General features: G+C 36.2%; 2 protein-coding genes across 2 annotated transcripts in view; one reads left to right on the forward strand and one right to left on the reverse strand.

Annotated features, from left to right (window-relative positions):
• The first annotated feature begins 1,394 nt into the window (after positions 1-1,394).
• LOC133632645 (SWI/SNF-related matrix-associated actin-dependent regulator of chromatin subfamily B member 1) lies at positions 1,395-14,342 on the forward strand. The gene is made up of 9 exons (XM_062025191.1): positions 1,395-1,502; positions 1,984-2,095; positions 6,398-6,527; positions 6,696-6,833; positions 6,907-7,034; positions 12,031-12,197; positions 12,259-12,449; positions 12,510-12,641; positions 14,180-14,342. The coding sequence occupies exons 1-9, from the start codon at positions 1,419-1,421 to the stop codon at positions 14,217-14,219; spliced, it is 1,122 nt and encodes a 373-aa protein (XP_061881175.1). The 5' UTR covers positions 1,395-1,418; the 3' UTR covers positions 14,220-14,342.
• A 3,724-nt stretch (positions 14,343-18,066) lies between these two features.
• LOC133632644 (stromelysin-3-like) overlaps positions 18,067-21,891 on the reverse strand; it is a 67,268-nt gene continuing 63,443 nt past the window's right edge. Inside the window, exon 8 of the mRNA XM_062025190.1 lies at positions 18,067-20,310. Within this exon, the coding sequence (XP_061881174.1) occupies positions 20,192-20,310 (119 nt within the window). The 3' untranslated portion in view covers positions 18,067-20,191. The remainder of the gene's footprint in view (positions 20,311-21,891) is intronic.

Genomic DNA, 21,891 nt, shown 5'->3' on the forward strand with positions numbered 1-21,891 from the left:
TATTGTGGGATATGTTTTTTGTTATTAATTGTCATTGCTAAAAAATTTTTTATAGTAAATTAAAATCAATGGTGTTATAAAATATTGACCTATTTAAGACTTATTTTAAACAAATATTCCACTTTGGAGAAATATTGTACATTTTGTGTTTATGCCATAAAAAAGGTTTTGAAAAAAACGGCATAAAACATACAAAAATTAATAATATATGGCTTATTTTTAACATTTTTATGACTGAGACCCTTCCGGGTCCTCGGGGACCAAACTTAAAAAGGAGCCCTAAAGGTTAAAAAAAAATCTATATATTCGTTTTGAAAATGCAATAAATGAAAGTGGCCCCCGCACGCTTTGAGTTTTCAGTGTGTGGCCCTCAGTGGAAAAAGTTTGCACAACCCTGATTTAGGTACTAAGTTCTTGTAAAACATTATTGTTTAAGAGCTATAAAGATTATTCATAAAGCAGATTATCTAGAACACACTAACATATTATTTATTAATTCTGGTTTATTGAAACTACAGGAGCTAGTCAAGTTACAGACATTATGTGTCATGTTTAAGGCTAAAAGTAAAACATTACCAGCAAATTTACAAAAAATGTTTGTCATCACTTCTGAGAATGAAGAGCATGGAAGAAAAGGTAATTTCAAACATCAGTATTCAAGGACAACTTTAAACAAATGTGTATATCAGTGGTGGGGGTTCAACTATGGAATTCTCTTCACAATGAGATAAAAGATTGTAGAAAATTATTCCAAATGAAAATATATACAGTATATAAAGACAGAACAATAAGATCATATGGGCAGCCGTAAGTGTTTACATTTTGCTTTATATTTATTATCTTACTTATTTTTTGTCTGGTTTTGTATTTTTGTATTTTTTGTTTTGTTCGGTTTGTACTTCATGAAGTTTTGCACTTGTTGTTTTTTTTGTGTGTTTTTTGTTTGTTTTCATTATATTTGGATGTATTTGTTTGGTTTGTATGCTTGTGAATCTGGGCTATCCATTAAGTAAGACTACTTATGTTGAAGGGGGCAGGAAATATAAGATTGTCTTCATCCTGTTCCTTCTCAAGCATAGGTGTGTAAATATGTGTTTAGTTGCTAAAGTTTAATTGTCTATTGCTCAAAAATGCACATCAATGAAGGAGATAAATACAAATGAAATGAAATTGTTGACGTTTACAATTATGTTTTTTAATTACTTTAATTGAATAAATTGGAATATTATGTCCGAAATATTTCAATGACTTTAATTGTAACGTGTTAACACAAAATAGCATGTTTGTGTTTTCTACAGTAAGTACAGCGCTGTGACCGAATTGTGGGCCGTGACGTCATCTTTGAGCGACTCGATGCTGCCGCCGGCGAGCGCATGCGCATGCGCTGTCACACCGCTTTTGTTGTTGGCGAGTCCAGTATGGCGCTGAGCAAGACTTTTGGCCAAAAACCTGTCAAATTCCAGCTTGCGGAGGATGGAGATTTTTATATGATTGGATCAGAGGTCGAGTATCTTTATTGTAATATTTTACCACTCCTAGTCGCCCTTCGTAAATATTTTTTTTTGCATTCATTGTCGCCTTTTTGCCGGTGGCTAGCTAGCATGCTAACGCTGCAAAGCGAAAGTGGGAGCAGAAAGACTCGCTCCTTTACTTTTTAAGCTGTCAAACATAGTTTGACACTTAAAAGTCACTTTCACAGCAGCGACATCTGCTATTCATTGTTTATTTGAGCCAGGTGTGAACCTTCTAGCATGCTACATTGTCCATCCATCCATTTCCTACCGCTTGTCCCTTATTGTATTTCCCTAAAATGCCACACATGTTGAATTGTGCCCATGACTTAAATAAAATTCGTTTACATGCGTTGATATGACTTTAGTTTGGTCAAACAGCATGATGAACTGGGACCTATATTACATGATTGATGTAAAACACAAAAAGAGCTGTTAGAAACTAACATAAATGTAATATTTGTGTGTTTAGGTGGGCAACTACCTGCGCATGTTCAGAGGCTCGCTGTATAAAAGGTATCCATCGTTATGGCGGAAGCTGGCGTCAGTAGAAGAGCGGAAGAAGATTGTGGAGTCGTCACACGGTTTGTCCACGACTGATTATAGACTTAGACTTAGAGAAACTTTTAATGATCCACAAGGGAAATTGTTTCACACAGTAGCTCAGTTACAATGATGGAAAGTGTAAGGATGGAAAGGACAATGCAGGTATAAATAGACTAATTATAGCGACAGAAAATATAACATATATACGTAATATTTACATAGTATATGTACTGTATATTATATATACTGATATATTTAGGGCGGCAACTAACGATTAATGTGATAATCGATTAATCTGTCGATTATTACTTCGATTAATCGATTAATAATCGGATAAAAGAGACAAACTACATTTCTATCCTTTCCAGTATTTTATTGAAAAAAAACAGCATACTGGCACCAAACTTATTTTGATTATTGTTTCTCAGCTGTTTGTAAATGTTGCAGTTTATAAATAAAGGTTTATAAAAAAATAATAAAATCACATTTTAAAAAAACCTTTGCGCATAGCATAGATCCAACGAATCGATGACTAAATTAATCGGCAACTATTTTTATAATCGATTTTAATCGATTTAATCAATTAGTAATTATATTATATTATGTCTATATCATATATACAATATATAACAATTATCATGTACAATATTACAGTATATGTGACAGCTGCACCATAAAATGGAGAGTAAATCCAGCAGAAAATAGACATTAAAAACAAAGAGAAGTAGCTAACATAGAAGGTGTCAGGTAATAGACAGATATCATCTATTACTGTATGGCGAGTGATTATACAGCTGGATGGAGTGCGGAATGAAGGAGTTCTTGAATCGAACATTGTGGGAACGAAGCTGAAGGAGCCTGTTGGGAGTATGAACTCTACTGTCCCTCAATTGTCTGGTGGAGTGGGTGGGCAGGATTGTCCATGATGGCCAGCAGTTTGTCCAGTGTCCTCCTGTCCCTCACTGACACAAACGCCTCCAACGCGTGCCAATAGTTTGGCCAGCTTTCCGGATCAGTTTGTCAATCCGGTTTGTCCCTTTTGCTGGTGCTGGTGCCCCAACAAACCACTGCAAAGTACAGGTCACTGGCCACAACAGACTGATAAAATATCTCCAACAGCTTGCTGGACACATTAAAGGACCTAAGCTTCTTCAGGAAAAAGAGTCTGCTCATGCCCTTCTTGTAAACAGCTTTGCAGTTGTCCTTCCAGTGTAGTCTGCTGTTCAAGTGGACTCCCAGGTACTTGTACTGCCACATCCCGGCCCTGGATCTCGATGGGCTTATTAGGTCATGTCCACACGAACACGGAGAGGTTGAAAAACTCATATTTGGGATTAAAACGATCTCCATCCACACAAGTGTAGTTTCAAAACTGTCTCTTTTTTAAATTATTTTTTTAAATTTTATAAATTGCAACATTTACAAACAATTGAGAAATAATAATAATCAAAATAAGTACAAAAACAGTACAAAACAGCGCCAGGGGGCTGTAAATTCAATAAAGTAACTAAAATAGAATGCAAAATATATATGTATATATAACAAAGTGCAAAGCCATAGGCTCACACAAGTTCAGTAAATAATTTAAATTTGGAACACAGCATCATCGTTTTTACAGCTTTTTAGTTGTTAGAGGTAGAGAGTGTTTTAACATAGAGTTCTAATTCTTTTTTAAAGGCACAAAAAACAGGTGGGGTGTTGAGAAACTTACATTTATGAATATAAAACTTAACCAATAGTAGAATGATGTTGCAAAGGTAAAATTCATTTTCATATTTGTTTTCATACAGTGTAAATCCAAATTGGATCTCTACACTTTGGCCAGCGTTGGTAAAAGTCTGCCTTTTTAAAGACAAAAGTACGCGTCTGTGTGTGGACAAGAGGCCTAAACGCAGGGATAAGTATGCATTTATTAAGTATCTGTGTTCCTGTGGACATGGCCTTAGTCGTCAAGGAAGCTGATAACATATATTCATGTGCAGTAACATGTATTGGAACATGAATAGTTTACGTCAGTAAACAGCTGGACGAGGCTTTAAGTTGTTTTTCCCAAAAACATTTCAGGAAGCGTCGGACCGTAAACAATAAACGGGATAACGCTAAACCCGATGGTTAGTTTTACCGTTTTTATATTTAAATGAGTGTAAAACCTTGATTGATAACTTTTTTGATAAACTCACAGACTGGTAATACTGCTCATTTACTGGAGAACCATGTTAGCGCTAGCTTAAATGCTAACACGAAACCAAGAGACATTAATGTCTTTCCCCGTTAAGAAACATCGCACTTCAATATAAGTTCGTAAAAATACATTACTGTCTGAGAAAGTTGACTATATCTGTGCTCTCTTTAGTGATCGTTCTATACTAAAAGGAATAATAACAGGAAGTGATGCGGCCAAAACCCATTATGGAAGAAGATAGACACATAAAAGATATGTCCCTTAAGAAGTCCGAACAATATTTAATATTTTTTTAAAACACACTGAAATCTTTCTTCAATACACATCAAATATTTTACTTAGAAATATTTTTTTGGGGGGAAGAAATATTGCATATTTTGTGAGTTTGCAATATAAAAAAACTAAGTTTTCTTCGACAAAAGGGCATAAAACACACCAAAAAAATTCAAGAGATTTAAGTGTTGAAAGTTAAAAAATTTTTTTTAAAAAAGTATGACTTATTTTTAACACTTTTATGAGTGGGACCTTTGAGATTTTTATTTGTTTTAAAAAAAAAAAACACATTCTTCAAAAAACTTATAGTAAATTAAAATAAATGTTTTTATGAATTATTGCCATATTTAAGGCTCCAATTACTTCACATCAAATATTCCACTTTGAAATATTATTTTGGGGGGGAAATATTGCTTGTTTTGTGTGTTTGCATTACAAAAAGACAAAGTTGTCTTAGACAAATGGGCAAAAATCACTCCACAAAAATTAAAATAGAATAAAAACTTATAATTGGCAGATAGGTATAAGTTTATCTGGATATATATGTGTTTTGATAGTTAAAAAAAAAAGTATGACTGATTTTTAACACTTTTATGAGTGGGTCCCCAAGATTTTTAGTGGGATTTTTTTTTTTGATGATTGCTCAAAAAATAAAAGTAAATTAAAACGGGAGGAAGTTACCAGGGAAGAAGGACAAAACTGTACTGCCCGGCTAAAGGCAAAATGGACGTTTTGACAGGTTCTTGTAAGTAGGGGAGGCGTACTGTAGGAGGGAGATAAAAGGGGGCATGGCCATGTGAAAGGTCGATATACGTCAAAATGCTAAATATGGGCGTGGATAATGGGTGGATCCCTAATAATGTGGAAAATAGAAGGAATATAAAAGGTGAAAGAAGTAAATAAAAGTTTTTAAAAAAGGAATATGGAAGGTAAAATAAGCTTCATAAAAGGTAAAAATGTTATAGAAGAAGTTAAAAAGATGGTAAAAGAAGGTAAAACAGAGTTACATTGAAAGTTAAAGAAGTTAATTAGAAGGTAACTCAAAGATAAACTAAGTCAAATAGAAGGTAAATAAAGAATACTGAAAGTTAAATAGAAGGTTAAGTAAGGTAAAATAAAGTATAAGGTAAATGGAAGGTAAAATAAGTTAAATGGAAATTAAAAGAAGGTACGTTATAGGTAAAATGAGTAAAAAAGAAGGTAAATAAAAGGTAAAAGGAGTTAATTAGAAGGTAAATAAAAAGTAGAAAATGGGATATAGACGGTAAGTACAAAGTAAAAGACAGTGGAAGAAGGTAAATACAAGGTAAACAGGGGACTATAGAAAGTAAAACCAGGTGAAAGACAGTGGAAGAAGGTAAATTGTAAGTCAATAAAAGGTAAAAAAAAAACATTTAAAGAATGTAAAAGAAGTGAAAAAGAAGGTCAAAGGTAAAAAGTTAGATATAAGGTAAATAAAAAGTAAAATAAATTAAATAGTAGGTAAATAAAAGGTAAAATAAATTAAATAGGTTAATAAAAGATAAAAGTTTAAAAAAAGGTAAATGGAAGGTAAAATAAGTTAAATAGAAATTAAAAGAAGGTAATTTATAGGCAAAATGAGTTATTTAAAAGGTAAAGGGAGTTAATTAGAAGGTAAATAAAAGGTAAAAATGGCATATAGAAGGTAAGCAGGGGAGGCGAGGCGTACTGTAGTAGGGAGAAGGATTCTCTCAAGAAATCAAATCAAAAAAAAATTTTGGGAGAATTATTACCAATGAGAGTCATTTTGATTCTTAATTTCATTAAAAAATGTAACATTTCAGGGCAAAAGGCCGATATAGGTCAAAATGCCAAATATGGGCGTGCATCCCTAATCTTCTGGACTGTTGTGGGTCCTCTCCAGACCACGGCTACACCCAGCTGGCCACCAGCGTCACGCTGCTCAAAGCGTCGGAGGTGGAGGAGATCCTGGAAGGTAACGACGAGAAGTACAAAGCTGTGTCCATCAGCACCGAGCCCCCCGCCTACCTGCGGTAAGAGATATCCTCTTTCCTGTTACCTCCTTTTATGGAACCTCTCCCACCTTTGAAAAGAGATGTGTGTGTGTGTGTGTGTGTGTGTGTGTGTGTGTGTGTGTGTGTGTGTGTGTGTGTGTGTGTGTGTGTGTGTGTGTGTGTGTGTGTGTGTGTGTGTGTGTGCAGGGAACAGAAGGCCAAGAGGAGCAGCCAGTGGGTCCCCACGCTGCCCAACAGTTCTCACCACTTGGACGCCGTGCCGTGCTCCACCACCATCAACCGCAGCCGCCTGGGCCGAGACAAGAAGAGGACCTTCCCCCTCTGGTCCGTGGTCAGGGAGACTCCATGTTGACTCTTTGCTTCTTTTTTTTTGGACTTATTTTTGCTCTTTCTTCAGCTTTGACGATCACGACCCGGCGGTCATCCACGAAAACGCTACGCAGTCCGAAGTCCTGGTGCCCATCCGGCTGGACATGGAGATCGAGGGACAGAAGCTGAGAGACGCCTTCACCTGGAACATGAACGGTACAATCCTAAAACTTTGGTCTCCTGCCGATCAAAAGGATCGATACCATGTCGATACCAACACCTTTCCATGCACGAAATGAGTCTGATATCATCATCAGAAGAAGGTGGGTTGTGGGATGCTTCTTTACAGTCAAACAATATGAGAACTCGGACTAATTTAAAAAAGGTAAATAGAAGGTAAAAGTAGTAAACAAAAGGTAAAATAAGGTCAATTTAAAAAAGTAGAAGGTGAAACAAAATATAAATGCAAAGTAAGTTAAATAGTAGCTAAATAAAAGTTAAAATAAGTTACATAAAAGGTAAAAGTAGGAATATAGAAAGTAAAACAAGTGAAATAATGATTATAGAAAGTACAAATGAGATAAAATAAGTTAAATAAAAGGTAAAGAAAGGACTATAGAAGGACTAATGAGGTCAAAGATAGTCAACAAGTGTACATGCAATATAAACAACTGGTAGAAAAGTTAAGAAGGTAAATAAGAGGTTAAAAAGAAGGTAAAACAACGTACAAGAAAGAATATATAAGGTAAATAAAAAGTCAAATAAGTTAAATTGAAGGTAAATCAAAGGTAAAACAGGAATATAGAAGGTGAAACCAAATAAAATAAGTTAAACAGAAGGTAAATAAATGGTAAACTTGGAATATAGAAGGTAAAATATGGTCAAGGAAGGTCAAAAGGTAAAAAACAACAACATTTAATTGGTAAAACAATGTAAAAGTTGGTCAAAGAAAGTAAAAAAGGAATATAGACGGTAAAATAAGTGAAATAATTATTATAGAAAGTAGAAATAAGATACAATAAGGTAAATAAAAGGTAAAGAAAGGAATATAGAAGGACTACTAAGGTAAATAGAAGGTAAAATAAGGTTAAAACAATGATGGTCAAAGAGTGTACATGGAATATAAACAAGTGGTACAAAAGTTACGAAGGTAAATAAGAAGTTAAATAGAAAATAAAACAAGTTTAAAAAAAAAAAGAGTTAAAAGGAGGTACAAAAAGGAATATAGAAGGTAAATAAAAAGTCAAATAAGTTCAATTGAATGTAAATCAAAGGTAAAACAGGAATATAGAAGGTGAAACCAAATAAAATAAGTTAAATAGAAGGTAAATAAAGCGTACACTTGGAATATAGAAGGTAAAATATGGTCAATGAAGGTCAACAAAAGGTAAACAAAGAAAATGTAGTCAGTAAAACAATGTAAAAGTTGGTCAAAGAAGGTAAAATAAGTTAAAAAAGATTATAGAAGGTGAAATAACTGAAAGAATGATTATAGAAAATAGAAATAAGATACAATAAGTTAGGTAAAAGGTAAAGAAAGGAATATAGAAGGACTAATAAGGTACAAACCCCGTTTCCATATGAGTTGGGAAATTGTGTTAGATGTATATATAAACGGAATACAATGATTTGCAAATCATTTTCAACCCATATTCAGTTGAATATGCTACAAAGACAACATATTTGATGTTCAAACTGATAAAAAAAATGTTTTTTTGCAAATAATCATTAACTTTAGAATTTGATGCCAGCAACACGTGACAAAGAAGTTGGGAAAGGTGGCAATAAATACTGATAAAGTTGAGGAATGCTCATCAAACACTTATTTGGAACATCCCACAGGTGTGCAGGCAAATTGGGAACAGGTGGGTGCCATGATTGGGTATAAAAGTAGATTCCATGAATTGCTCAGTCATTCACAAACAAGGATGGGGCGAGGCTCACCACTTTTTTCAACAAATGTGTGAGCAAATTGTTGAACAGTTTAAGAAAAACCTTTCTCAACCAGCTATTGCAAGGAATTTAGGGATTTCACCATCTACGGTCCGTAATATCATCAAAGGGTTCAGAGAATCTGGAGAAATCACTGCACGTAAGCAGCTAAGCCCTTGACCTTCCATCCCTCAGGCTATACTGCATCAACAAGCGACATTAGTGTGTAAAGGATATCACCACATGGGCTCAGGAACACTTCAGAAACTCACTGTCAGTAACTACAGTTGGTCGCTAAATCTGTAAGTGCAAGTTAAAACTCTCCTATGCAAGGCGAAAACCGTTGATCAACAACACCCAGAAACGCCATCGGCTTCGCTGGGCCTGAGCTCATCTAAGATGGACTGATACAAAGTGGAAAAGTGTTCTGTGGTCTGAGTCCACATTTCAAATTGTTTTTGGTAACTGTGGACGTTGTGTCCTCCGGACCAAAGAGGAAAAGAACCATCCGGATTGTTATAGGCGCAAAGTTGAAAAGCCAGCATGTGTGATGGTATGGGGGTGTATTAGTGCACAAGACATGGGTAACTTACACATCTGTGAAGGCGCCATTAATGCTGAAAGGTACATACAGGTTTTGGAGCAACATATGTTGCCATCCAAGCAACGTTACCGTGGACGCCCCTGCTTATTTCAGCAAGACAATGCCAAGCCACGTGTTACATCAACGTGGCTTCATAGTAAAGAGTGCGGGTACTAGACTGGCCTGCCTGTAGTCCAGACCTGTCTCCCATTAAAAATGTGTGGCGCATTATGAAGCCTAAAATAGCACAACGTAGACCCCCGGACTTTTGAACAACTTAAGCTGTACATCAAGCAAGAATGGGAAAAATTCCACCTGAGAAGCTTCAAAAATGTGTCTCCTCAGTTCCCAAACGTTTACTGAGTGTTGTTAAAAGGAAAGGCCATGTAACACAGTGGTGAACATGCCCTTTCCCAACTACTATGGCACGTGTTGCAGCCATAAAATTCTAAGTTAATTATTATTTGCAAAAAAAAAAAAAAAAGTTTATGAGTTTGAACATCAAATATGTTGTCTTTGTAGTGCATTCAATTGAATATGGGTTGAAAAGGATTTGCAAATCATTGTATTCCGTTTATATTTACATCTAACACAATTTCCCAACTCATATGGATTTTCAACACCATTTTCCCAACTCATATTAACGGGGTTTGTAAATAAAAGGTAAAAGATAATCAAAGAGTGTACATGGAATATAAACAAGTGGTAAAAAAGTTAAGAAGGTAAATAAGAGGTTAAAGAGAAGGTAAAACAAGGTAAAAAAAAAAAAAAGAAGGTACAAGAAGGAATATAGAAGGTAAATTAAAAGTAAAATAAGTTCAATTGAAGGCAAAACAGGAATATAGAAGGTGAAACCAAATAAAATAAGTTAAATAGAAGGTAAATAATGGGTCAACTTGGAATATAGAAGGTAAAATATGGTCAATGAAGGTCAATAAAAGGTAAAAAAAGAAATAAAATTTACTTGGTAAAACAATGTACAAGTTGGTCAAAGAAGGTAAAATAAGTTAAAAAGAAGGTAAAACAATATATAAAGTACAATTAGTGAAAGAATGACAAATAAGATACAATAAGTTAAATACAAGCTAAAGAATGGAATATAGAAGGACTAATAAGGTACCGTATTTTACGCACTATAAGGCGCACCGGATTATAAGGCGCACCTTCAATGAATGGCCTATTTTAAAACTTTGTTCATATATAAGGCGCACCGCATTATAAGGCGCATAGAATAGATGCTACAATAGAGGCTGGGGTTACGTTATGCATCCATTAGATGGAGCTGCGCTAAAGGGAATGTCAATAAAACAAATAGTGATTGTACTGACACTTCTACTTGCTGCTGTCTGTTCAACAACCCACTGTTGGAGTTTGTCCTCCAGCTGTAGCCCTCTCGCTTTGTTCCCTCGGAAACTCTGTTTAGTCTTCTTTACTTGGCGCAGGTCATCATGTTGCTTCCTCCACTTCCGCACCATTCATGCGTTAATGTTCAATTCTCTCGCTGCTGCTCTATTCCCGTGTTCTACTGCGTGACTGATCGCCTTGAGTTTAAACTCTGCGTCGTAAGCGTGTCTCTTAATAGGAGCCATTTTTGGGTCTTTACATAAAGTTTAGGTCTCGCGACTACGGTAGGCAGCCGCCGACTTCATTTTCCCTTGTAGAAGAAGAACTTCTTCTTGTACAGTAAGCAGCCGTAGAAGGGGGAAAGTGAAGTCGGCGTAGTTGCGAGACCTATTGTGGCTCAATATTGGTCCATATATAAGGCGCACCGGATTATAAGGCGCACTGTCAGCTTTTGAGGAAATTGGAGGTTTTTAGGTGCGCCTTATAGTGCGGAAAATACGGTATTTTAACAATTTCCCCTAAAATATGCATTGAGTGTGTTTTATTTGATGAATCCAACAAAGTCATGCTGGTGTGGGTGTGGCCTAACAACAGAAGATGACTTTGTCTCTTGGCCATGTATTCAATCATCAAAGGCTTAGTGAGATCCGCCACCACAAGCAGCTACATATCTTTGTATCTTGGCCATGTATTCAATCATCAAAGTCTTAGTGAGATCCGCCACAACAAGCCCAGTGTGCAAGTAGCTACACATCTTTGTATTTTGGCCATGTATTCAATCATCAAAGTCTTAGTGAGATCCGCCACCACAAGCCCAGTGTGCAAGTAGCTACACATCTTTGTATTTTGGCCATGTATTCTATCATCAAAGTCTTAGTGAGATCCGCCACCACAAGCCCAGTGTGCCAGTAACTACACGTCTTTGTATCTTGGCCATGTATTCAATCGCCAACGTCTTAGTGAGATCCGCCACCACAAGCCCAGTGTGCAAGTAGCTACACATCTTTGTATCTTGGCCATGTATTCAATCGTCAAAGTCTTAGTGAGATCCGCCACCACAAGCCCAGTGTGCCAGTAACTACACGTCTTTGTATCTTGGCCATGTATTCAATCGCCAATGTCTTAGTGACATCCGCCACCACAAGCCTAGTGTGCCAGTAACTACACGTCTTTGTATCTTGGCCATGTATTCAATCGCCAACGTCTTAGTGAGATCCGCCACCACAAGCCCAGTGTGCAAGTAGCTACACATCTTTGTATCTTGGCCATGTATTCAATCGTCAAAGTCTTAGTGAGATCCGCCACCACAAGCCCAGTGTGCAAGTAGGCGCCAACACCTGCCGATGCTTGCAGAGAAGCTGATGACGCCGGAGATGTTTGCGGAGATCTTGTGCGACGACCTGGACCTCAGCCCGCTGGCCTTCGTGCCCGCCATCGCCTCCGCCATCCGCCAGCAGATGGAGTCGTACCCCACCGACAGCATCCTGGAGGAGCAGACGGACCAGAGGGTCATCATCAAGGTGACGCTCCTCGCCCAGCGGGGGTTGCCGCCCTTCTAACCCTTCCTGTGTCTCCTCGCAGCTCAACATCCACGTGGGCAACATCTCCCTGGTGGACCAGTTTGAGTGGGACATGTCTGAGAGGGAGAACTCCCCCGAGAAGTTTGCCTTGAAGCTGTGCTCCGAGCTGGGCCTGGGGGGGGAGTTTGTCACCACCATCGCCTACAGCATCCGAGGTCAGCTCAGCTGGCACCAGAGGACCTACGCCTTCAGGTAGGTCACTCCTGCTCCTCCTGGTGCTGCCCCCTGCTCACCCTGGACCCTGTCACGCAGCGAGAACCCCCTCCCCACCGTGGAGATCGCCATCAGGAACACGGGCGACGCCGACCAGTGGTGCCCCCTGCTGGAGACCCTGACTGACGCCGAGATGGAGAAGAAGATCCGAGACCAGGACAGGAACACCAGGTGGGTGTCGTCATGGCAACGCATGCAAGCGCCAAAGACTCCTGTTTCTTTTTGTTGTTGTTGTTGTGTCTGTTTGTGTTGTGACGTGTCTGTTTGTGTTGTGTTGTTTGTGTTGTGACTGTGTGTTGTGTTGTGTCTGTTGGTGTTGACTGTTTGTGTTGTGTCTGTTTGTGTTGTGTCTGTTGGTGTTGTGACATTTGTGTTGTTGTGTTGTGTCTGTTGGTGTTGACTGTTTGTGTTGTGTCTGTTTGTATTGTGTTGTGTCTGTTGGTGTTGACTGTTTGTGTTGTGACGTTTGTGTTGTGTCGGTGTTGACTGTTTGTGCTGTGTCTGTGGTGTGACGTTTGTGTTCGTCTGTTGGTGTTGACTGTTTGTGTTGTGTTGTAACTGTTTGTGTTGTGTTGTGTCTGTTGGTGTTGACTGTTTGTGTTGTGTCTGTTTGTGTTGTGTCTGTTGGTGTTGACCGTTTATGTTGTGTTGTGTCTGTTTGTGTTGTGACATTTGTATTGTTTGTGTTGTGACTGTGTTGTGTCTGTTGGTGTTGACTGTTTGTGTTGTGTTGTGACTGTTTGTGTTGTGTTGTGACTGTTTGTGTTGTTGTTGTGACTGTTTGTGTTGTGACGTTTGTGTTGTGTCTGTTGGCGTTGATTGTTTGTGTTGTGTCTGTTAGTGTTGACGGTTTGTGTTGTGTTGTGTCTGTTTGTGTTGTGATGTTTGTGTTGTGTCTGTTTGTGTTGTGTCTGTTGGTGTTGACTGTTTGTGTTGTGTCTGTTTGTGTTGTGTCTGTTGGTGTTGACCGTTTATGTTGTGTTGTGTCTGTTTGTGTTGTGACATTTGTATTGTTTGTGTTGTGACTGTGTTGTGTCTGTTGGTGTTGACTGTTTGTGTTGTGTTGTGACTGTTTGTGTTGTGTTGTGACTGTTTGTGTTGTTGTTGTGACTGTTTGTGTTGTGTTGTGACTGGTTGTGTTGTGTTTTTTTGTGTTGTGACTTTTTGTGTTGTGCTGACTATTTGTGTTGTTTTCTGTCTATTTGTGTTGTGCTGTTGGTGTTGTGACTGTTTGTGGTGTGTTGTCTGTGTTGTGACTGTGTTGTGACTTTTGTTTGTGTTGTGACTTTTCTTTGTGTTGTGACTGTTTGTGTTGTCACTTTTTGTGTTGTGACTGTTTGTGTTGTGACTTTTGTTTGTATTGTGTCTGTTTATGTTGTGTTGTTTTTTATTGTGTATATTTATGTTGTGTTGTTATGACTTGTTTGTGTTGTATTGTTTGTGTTGTGAGTGTTTGTGTTGTGTTGTATGTGTTGTGTCTGTTTGTGTTGTGTCTGTTTGTCTTGTGACTGTTTGTGTTGTAACTGTTTGTGTTGTATTGTTTGTGTTGTGAGTGTTTGTGTTGTGTTGTATGTGTTGTGTCTGTTTGTGTTGTGACTGTTTGTGTTGTCACTGTTTGTGTTGTAACTGTTTGTGTTGTATTGTTTGTGTTGTGACTTTTGTTTGTGTTGTTTCTGTTTGTGTTGTGACTGTGTTGTGTTGTTGCGCAGGCGAATGAGGAGACTGGCCAACACAGCACCAGCCTGGTAGACTCACAAGCGCCCCCTGCTGGAACACGGCCGGTACTTTTTTTCATTTCTCATCACGTTGTCATGGCGACGCCTCGCTGACCACGGACTCCCAACCCAAAGGTCTCAGATAATATATTTGTTGTCTTTTGTACATTTTATTGATTCTTACTAAATAAAATCCAAAATCAATCAAGTACTTTGACTTTGTGCTTTTGGGGGAAATCCATGTGATGGAAGTGGTCAGGGAGGTGGTGGTTCTGTCATGTCTCAACTGGAATGGAGAAAATTCAAGTCAGTGTTTCCTCCTCTAGGATATTAGTGGAGGAGCGAATAGAAGGTACCAAGGTCACATAAGGTAAATACTGTAGAAGTCAATTAAAGGTCAAATGTGGACTATAGCAGGTAAAAGTAGTAAATACAATTTAAAAGAAGGAATATAAAAGGTAAATAGAGGGTAAAAGAAGTACATTAAAAAGGTACAGTAAGGTCAATAGAAAGTAAATGAAAGGTAATAGATAAAGGTAAAAAATGAATATAGAAGGTAAAACATGGTCAAAGAAGGTAAATAAAAGGTAAAATATATATAAAAGATAAAAAGTTAAATAGAAGGTAAATAACAGGTAAAAAAAGGAATGTAGAAGGTAAAACACGGTAAAAGATGGGCAAAGAAGGTAAATAAAAGGTAAAAAAAGCATATGGAAGATAAAACACAGTCAAAGAAGGTAAATTAAAGGTAAAAAAGGAATATAGAAGGTAAAAGATGGTCAAAGAAGGTAAAAAAAAATAATTTAGAGGGTAAAACATTGTAAAAGATAGTCAAAGTAGATCAATAAAAGCTAAAAAAAAAGGAATATAGGAGGTAAAAGATGGTCAAAGAAGGTAAACAAAAGGTAAAAAAGAATATAGAAAGTAAAAGATGGTCAAAGAAGGTAAATAAAAGGTAAAAAAGGAATATAGAAGGTAAAACAGGGTGAAAAAAGGTAAGTAAAAGGTCAAAAGGAATATAGAAGGTAAAAGATGGTCAAAGAAGGTAAAAAAAGGAATATAGAAGGTAAAACACGGTCAAAGAAGGTAAATAAAAGGTAACAAGGCATATAGAATGTAAAACACGGTAAAATAAGGTAATTAAAAGGTAAAAAAGGAATATAGAATGTAAAAGATGGTCAAAGAAGGTAAATAAAAGGTAAAAAAAGAATATAGAAGGTAAAACACGGTCAAAGAAGGTAATTAAAAGGTAAAAAAGGAATATAGAAGGTAAAACACGGTCAAAGAAGGTAAATAAAAGGTAAAAAAGGCATATAGAAGGTAAAACACTGTAAAATAATGTAAATAAGAGGTTAAAAAAAAGTAATAGAGAAGTTAAAACACGGTCAAAGAAGGTAAATAAAAGGTAAAAAAGAATATAGAAGGTAAAACACGGTCAAATAAGGTAAATAAAAGGTAAAAAGGAATATAGAAGGTCAAACACGGTCAAAGAAGGTAAATAAAAGGTAAAAAAGGAATATAGAAGGTCAAACACGGTCAAAGAAGGTAAATAAAAGGTAAAAAAGGAATATAGAGGGTAAAACACGGTAAAATAATGTAAATAAAAGGTAAAAAAGGAATATAAAAGGTAAAACACGGTCAAAGAAGGTAAATAAAAAGGAATATGTGAGGTAAAAGATGTTTAAAGAAGGCAAATAAAAGGTAACAAAAAAGGAATAAAGAAGGTAAACCTTGGTCAAAGAAGGTAAATAAAAGCTAAAAAAAAGGCCCATAGAAGATAAAACACAGTCAAAGAAGGTAAATAAAAGGTAAAAAAGGAATATGGAAGGTAAAACACGGTCAAAAAAGGTAAATAAAAGGTAAAACACGGTAGAAGAAGGTCAATAAGAGGTAAAAAAAAGGAATATAGAAGGTAAAACACGGTCAAAGAAGGTAAATAAAAGGTAAAAGGAATAGAACAGAAGGTATATAAAAGATAGAAAGTAAATCTATACATCCATCTACCTTCAACCGCTTATCCATAGAAAGTAAATAAGAGGTAAAAAAAAAAAGGAATATAAAAGGTAAACTACAGTAAAAAAGATGGTCAAAGAAGGTAAATAAAAGGGAATGAAAGTTATTGCAAGTAGTAAAATCTTTGTTTTATTTTTCCTCAAAATAAAGCCATAAAGAGTGTTTGATCCCATTTTTACTCCTTGAATGGAACAAACTCATCCACACATTACTAAAATAATCCATAGTCTTATTTTCTATGACTGCGTCCTCTATGTTGTGTTAAAGGAGTTATTTCATGTCTCCAGGGCTCCAATAACAATAACAAGTTATTCACAATATTTTTTATGCAGATGAACTCGCTACAGTTTCAGACAGTCCCATGATAAAGTGTTGATGAGTGAGTATGATATATAACAAAGGCAGTGCTCCGCCATGAAAATGATGCCAATCACATCTAAAGTCACGGCTGATGCTGCTGCTCCTTCACAATAAAAGCCTGGTCAGCTCGCCACACCGTGTCGTTACGTTGAAATGTTAGCAAGGGAGCAGCTCCTCTTCTTACTGTGTGTGGAAAACAACACCTTTAGTCTGTTCCAAGGTCAAACTGTGGTTTAAGTCACACTTAGTGTCCTACAAGTGTAAAAAGAAGTGAAGCAGTGTTACCAGTATAGGATGCATAAACATTTTTTTTCAATGAGATCAAAGTTTATTGTGAACAAAGAGTTGGTTACATTGGAGTAAAAAAAAGAAGCATGTATGTACAAGTGTATAAATATGTTAATAATTCATATTATTGAAGTGGTTAAAGCTGCTTTGTCACAGCTAGCATATGTTAGCAATATGTTAGCATATGTTAGCAATAGTGCTTCACTTGTTTGGGAGTTTTGCCCACAATCTTCATGCGAGGCAGGAACACGTCTCTTTCACTTTTATGTGCTTTGGAGTAGTAAAAAACAGCTAGTAAGAGGTGGATAACAATTGAAGTAAGTAGTTTCACCCTGAAAACATCCAACAACGCCCCATTTCCATGTAGCAACAAAAAATTAACTTCATTTAATTTCAATTAAATTTTTTAAGTGAAAAAGTGAAAGATGTGTAATTCAATTGAATTTATTTCATTTTAATTTTTTTAAAAGTAATTCTAAGTACAAAAAATAGCATTTTATAGGATTTTTTTTTACTCTTTAGACTGCACAATAAAGTCAAAGACGTGTAATTTAATTTATTTTAATTACAATGTTTAAAGTAATTTTGGTTTAAAAAAAAGAAGCAGTTATTTACGGTTAAGAATGCACAGTAAAAACAAAAATGTGTAATTGAATTTGATTTAAAAAATTTTAATTGATTTTAAGTCAAACATTCTTGCAGTTTTTAACTATTCAGCATGCAGAATAAAGTGAAAGGTGTAATTTGATTTATTTTAATTTGATTTAAAATTTTGAAGTAATTTTAAGTTTAAAAAATAGCAGTATTTACTATTCAAAATGTACGGTACAGTAAAAGATGTGTAATTTAATTTTTTTAGGTTAAAAAAAACACAATTGTTTTTTATTATTTAGAATACACAATAAAGTGAAAGATGTGTAATTTAATTTAAATTTTTAAAGTAATTTTAAGTAAAACAAAAAAAGCAGTTTTTTACTGTTTAGAATGCACATTAAGTGAAAGACGTGTAATTTAATTTTAATTTACATTTTTAGATAGTTTGAAGTAAAAAAAAAGCAATTTTTAAAGTATTTTTTAAGTAAAACATTTGCAGTTTTTTACTATTTAGAATGCACAATAAAGTGAAAGATGTGTAATCTAATTTCAATTTTTAATGTACTTTCAAGTAAAAAAAACAGTATTTACTCTTTAGAATGCACAATAAAGTGAAAGACGTGTACGTAATTTAATTGTAATTTTTGAAGTAATTTTAAGTTTTAAAAAAAGCATTTTTTTTACTATTTAGAATGCACATTAAAGTGAAAGACGGGTAATTTAATTAAAATGAATTTTTTTAAAGGTAGTTTTAAGTAAAAAAATGCAATTTTAAAATGTTTTACTTTTTTTTAAAGTAAAACGTTTGCAGTTTTTTACTATTTAGAATACACAATAAAGTGAAAGATGTGTAATTTTTTTTTTTTTTAATTAATTTAAATTGAAGTTGATTGTACAAAGTAATTTTAGGTAAAAATTTTTTTTGCAGTTTTTTACTATTTAAAATGCACAATAAAGTGAAAGATGTGTAATTTAATTACATTTTTTAAGTAAAAAACTACCAGTTTTGACAGGAAAAAAACTAGCAGATTTTTACTATTTGGAATGCACAATACAGTGAAAGACGTGAAATTTAATTTATTTGAATTACAATTTTTAAAGTAATTTTAGGTAAAAAATAAATAGCAGTTCTTAATGATTTGGAATGCACAGTAAAATGAAAAATGTGTAATTTAATTTAATTACAATTTTTAAATTAATTTTAAGTTTTAAAAAAAATCTGTTTTTTTACTATTCAGAATGCACAATAAAGTGAAAGAGGTGTAATTTAATTGATTTTAATTTAATTAAAATTTAAAAATTTAAAGTAATTTTGAGTAAAAAAAATAGCAGTTTTTTACTATTCAGAATGCACGGTACAGTAAAAGATGTGTAATTAAATTTTGATAGGTAAAAAACCCCCTGTTTTTTACTATTTAGAATGCACATTAAAAGGGAAATATGTGTAATTTAATTTAAATGTAAATTTTAAAAGTAATTTTAAGGTAAAAAAAAAAAGCTGTTTTTTACTATTTAGAATGCACATTAAAGTGAAAGATGTGTAATTTATTTACATTTTTAAAGTTAAAAAAATAGCAGTTTTGACAGGAAAAAAATAGCAGATGTTTACTATCTGGAATGCACAACACAGAGAAAGACGTGTAATTGAATAGAATTTTTTATTTTTCTAAGTAATTTTAAGTTTTAAAAAATTGAATTTTTTTACAATTTCAAATGCACAATAAAGTGAAAGACGTGTAATTAAATTTTAATTTTTAAAAGTAGTTTTAAGTTAAAAAAAAATTAGCAGTTTTTTACTATTTAGAATGCACAATAAAGTGAAAGACGTGTAATTTAATCTAATTTAAATGAAACAAATTGAAGTAGTTTTAAGTTAAAAAAAAAAAGCAGCTTTTTACTATTCACAATGCACAATAAGCGAAAGACGTGTAATTTAATCTAATTTAAATTTAAAAAATTTAAGTAGTTTTAAATAAAAAATTATCAGTTTTTTTACTATTTAGAATGCACAATAAAGTGAAAGACGTGTAATTTAATCTAATTTAAATTAAAACAATTTAAGTAGTTTTAAGTAAAAAATTTGCAGGTTTTTTTTACTATTTAGAATGCACAATAAAGTGAAAGACATATAATTTAATGTAATTAAAATGTAAAAAATGTAAGTAGTTTTAAGTAAAAAATGTGCAGTTTTTTACTATTTAGAATGCACAATAAAGTGAAAGACGTGTTCTTGCCTCATCAGGATTGTAGACGATGTTTAAAATGTGAAAAAAGTGCAGTTTTCCTTTAATAGAGCAACATAACATTATTATTATACTGCACGTGTATAAGTGGGCGGAGCTTAAGTGATCAAACCAGGAAGAGGGCGGGACATTCAAACGGGCCAGCTAGCCGTGAAGCGCCGCAGCTTTAGCAACTTCAAAGAGTAACGTGATGGCAAAAGGAGAGTCGTCAGTGACCCGCACTAACGAGCCGGAGTGGCAGCACCTGGTCTTGATGAAGGAGGTCCCTGAAGGCATCACGCTGATCCACCTTGACCTGTAAGTGGCGCCAGGAAGCGTCTTCACAGCATTGACGCGCCGAGTGACGTCGGCCGACTGAAGCACCTGAGGATGGACGGGCTTGTCCGGCCAGTCCTGGACTAAGTCCGTGCTGGTTTTCCCGACAAACAACAAAATTTGAGTACCAAGGTTTTCCAACACACGGAGGAGGTCAAGTTCACGCGTCCTGGTCCGCTTCCGTTCAGCACCATCACATGTTTCGACATCCGAAAAAGTCCACGCCCACGTAGCGAGGGTAGCCCTCCAGGGAGTTCATGGCCACCGGGTCGAACTTCCAGTACTGGCGTCCTCGGATGAAGTGGGCGTAGCCTGGGAAACACCACAGGAAGCTTCGTGAAAGAGTGCCCCAACCCGTCTGAGGAACTTCACTCTCCCTGACCCGAACCTGAATTACTACCTATGCGGCCCAAAAAGGACCCATTTAAGTCCGGGAAAGGTCCCAAAAGAAGCCAAATGTTCCGACCCTGGCCCCGCCACCAGACACTTAGGGTTCATCTTGAATTTTTTGGGTTAAGTCCATTCTGGGGTACTTTGGGACCATGGAACTATTTGGGGTCTTCTGGGACCTTTAGAGGAAAAATATTTTTTGAGGGGGTACTTTAAGTCAAACTTCCAGTACTGGCGTCCTCGGATGAAGTGGGCGTAGCCTGGGAAACACCACAGGAAGCTTTGTGAAAGAGTGCCCCAACCTGTCTGAGGAACTTCACTCTCCCTGACCCGAACCTGATTTACTACCTACGCGGCCCAAAAAGAACCCATTTAAGTCCGGGAAAGGTCCCAGAAGAAGCCAAATGTTCCGACCCTTGCCCCGCCACCAGACACTTAGGGTTCATCTTGAATTTTTTGGGTTAAGTCTATTCTGGGGTACTTTGGGACCATGGGACTATTTGGGGTCTTCTGGGACCTTTAGAGGAAGAGGTTTTTTTGAGGGGATACTTTAGGTCAAACTTCCAGTACTGGTGTCCTCGGATGAAGTGGGCGTAGCCTGGGAAACACCACAGGAAGCTTTGAGAAAGAGTGCCCCAACATGTCTGAGGAACTTCACTCTCCCTGACTCTAACCTAATTTTCTACCTATGCGGCCCAAAAAGAACCCATTTAAGTCCAGGAAAGGTCCCAGAAGAAGCCAAGTGCTCCGAAACGCGCCAAAAACAATTCCCACCCTGACCCCGTCATCAACACACTTTGGGTTCATCTTGAATTTTTTTGGGTTAAGTCCATTCTGGGGTACTTTGGGACCATGGAACTATTTGGGGTCTTCTGGGACCTTTAGAGGAAAATAATTTTTTGAGGGGGTACTTTAAGTCAAACTTCCAGTACTGGCGTCCTCGGATGAAGTGGGCGTAGCCTGGGAAACACCACAGGAAGCTTTGTGAAAGAGTGCCCCAACCCGTCTGAGGAACTTCACTCTCCCTGACCCGAACCTGATTTACTACCTACGCGGCCCAAAAAGAACCCATTTAAGTCCGGGAAAGGTCCCAGAAGAAGCCAAATGTTCCGACCCTGGCCCCGCCACCAGACACTTAGGGTTCATCTTGAATTTTTTGATTTTTTGGGTTAAGTCCATTCTGGGGTACTTTGGGACCATGGGACTATGTGGGGTCTTCTGGGACCTTTAGAGGAAGAGGTTTTTTTGAGGGGATACTTTAGGTCAAACTTCCAGTACTGGCGTCCTCGGATGAAGTGGGCGTAGCCTGGGAAACACCACAAGAAGCTTCGTAAAAGAGTGCCCCAACCCGTCTGAGGAACTTCACTTTCCCTGACTCTAACCTGATTTTCTACCTACGTGGCCCAAAAATAACCCATTTAAGTCCGGGAAAGGTCCCAGAAGAAGCCAAGTGCTCTGAAATGCGCCAAAAACAATTCCCACCCTGCCCCGTCATCAGACACT

The sequence above is a fragment of the Entelurus aequoreus genome, linkage group LG17 (genome assembly GCF_033978785.1).
Source record: "Entelurus aequoreus isolate RoL-2023_Sb linkage group LG17, RoL_Eaeq_v1.1, whole genome shotgun sequence".
Taxonomy (NCBI): domain Eukaryota; kingdom Metazoa; phylum Chordata; class Actinopteri; order Syngnathiformes; family Syngnathidae; genus Entelurus; species Entelurus aequoreus.

Bases quoted from the DNA above. Each gene is read 5' to 3' on its own strand.
- LOC133632645 (XM_062025191.1), top strand. From the start codon at position 1,419: ATGGCGCTGAGCAAGACTTTTGGCCAAAAACCTGTCAAATTCCAGCTT. The intron at 6,528-6,695 runs GTAAGAGATATC...GTGTGTGTGCAG, and splicing joins GAGCCCCCCGCCTACCTGCG to GGAACAGAAGGCCAAGAGGA. The intron at 7,035-12,030 runs GTACAATCCTAA...CGATGCTTGCAG, and splicing joins CTTCACCTGGAACATGAACG to AGAAGCTGATGACGCCGGAG.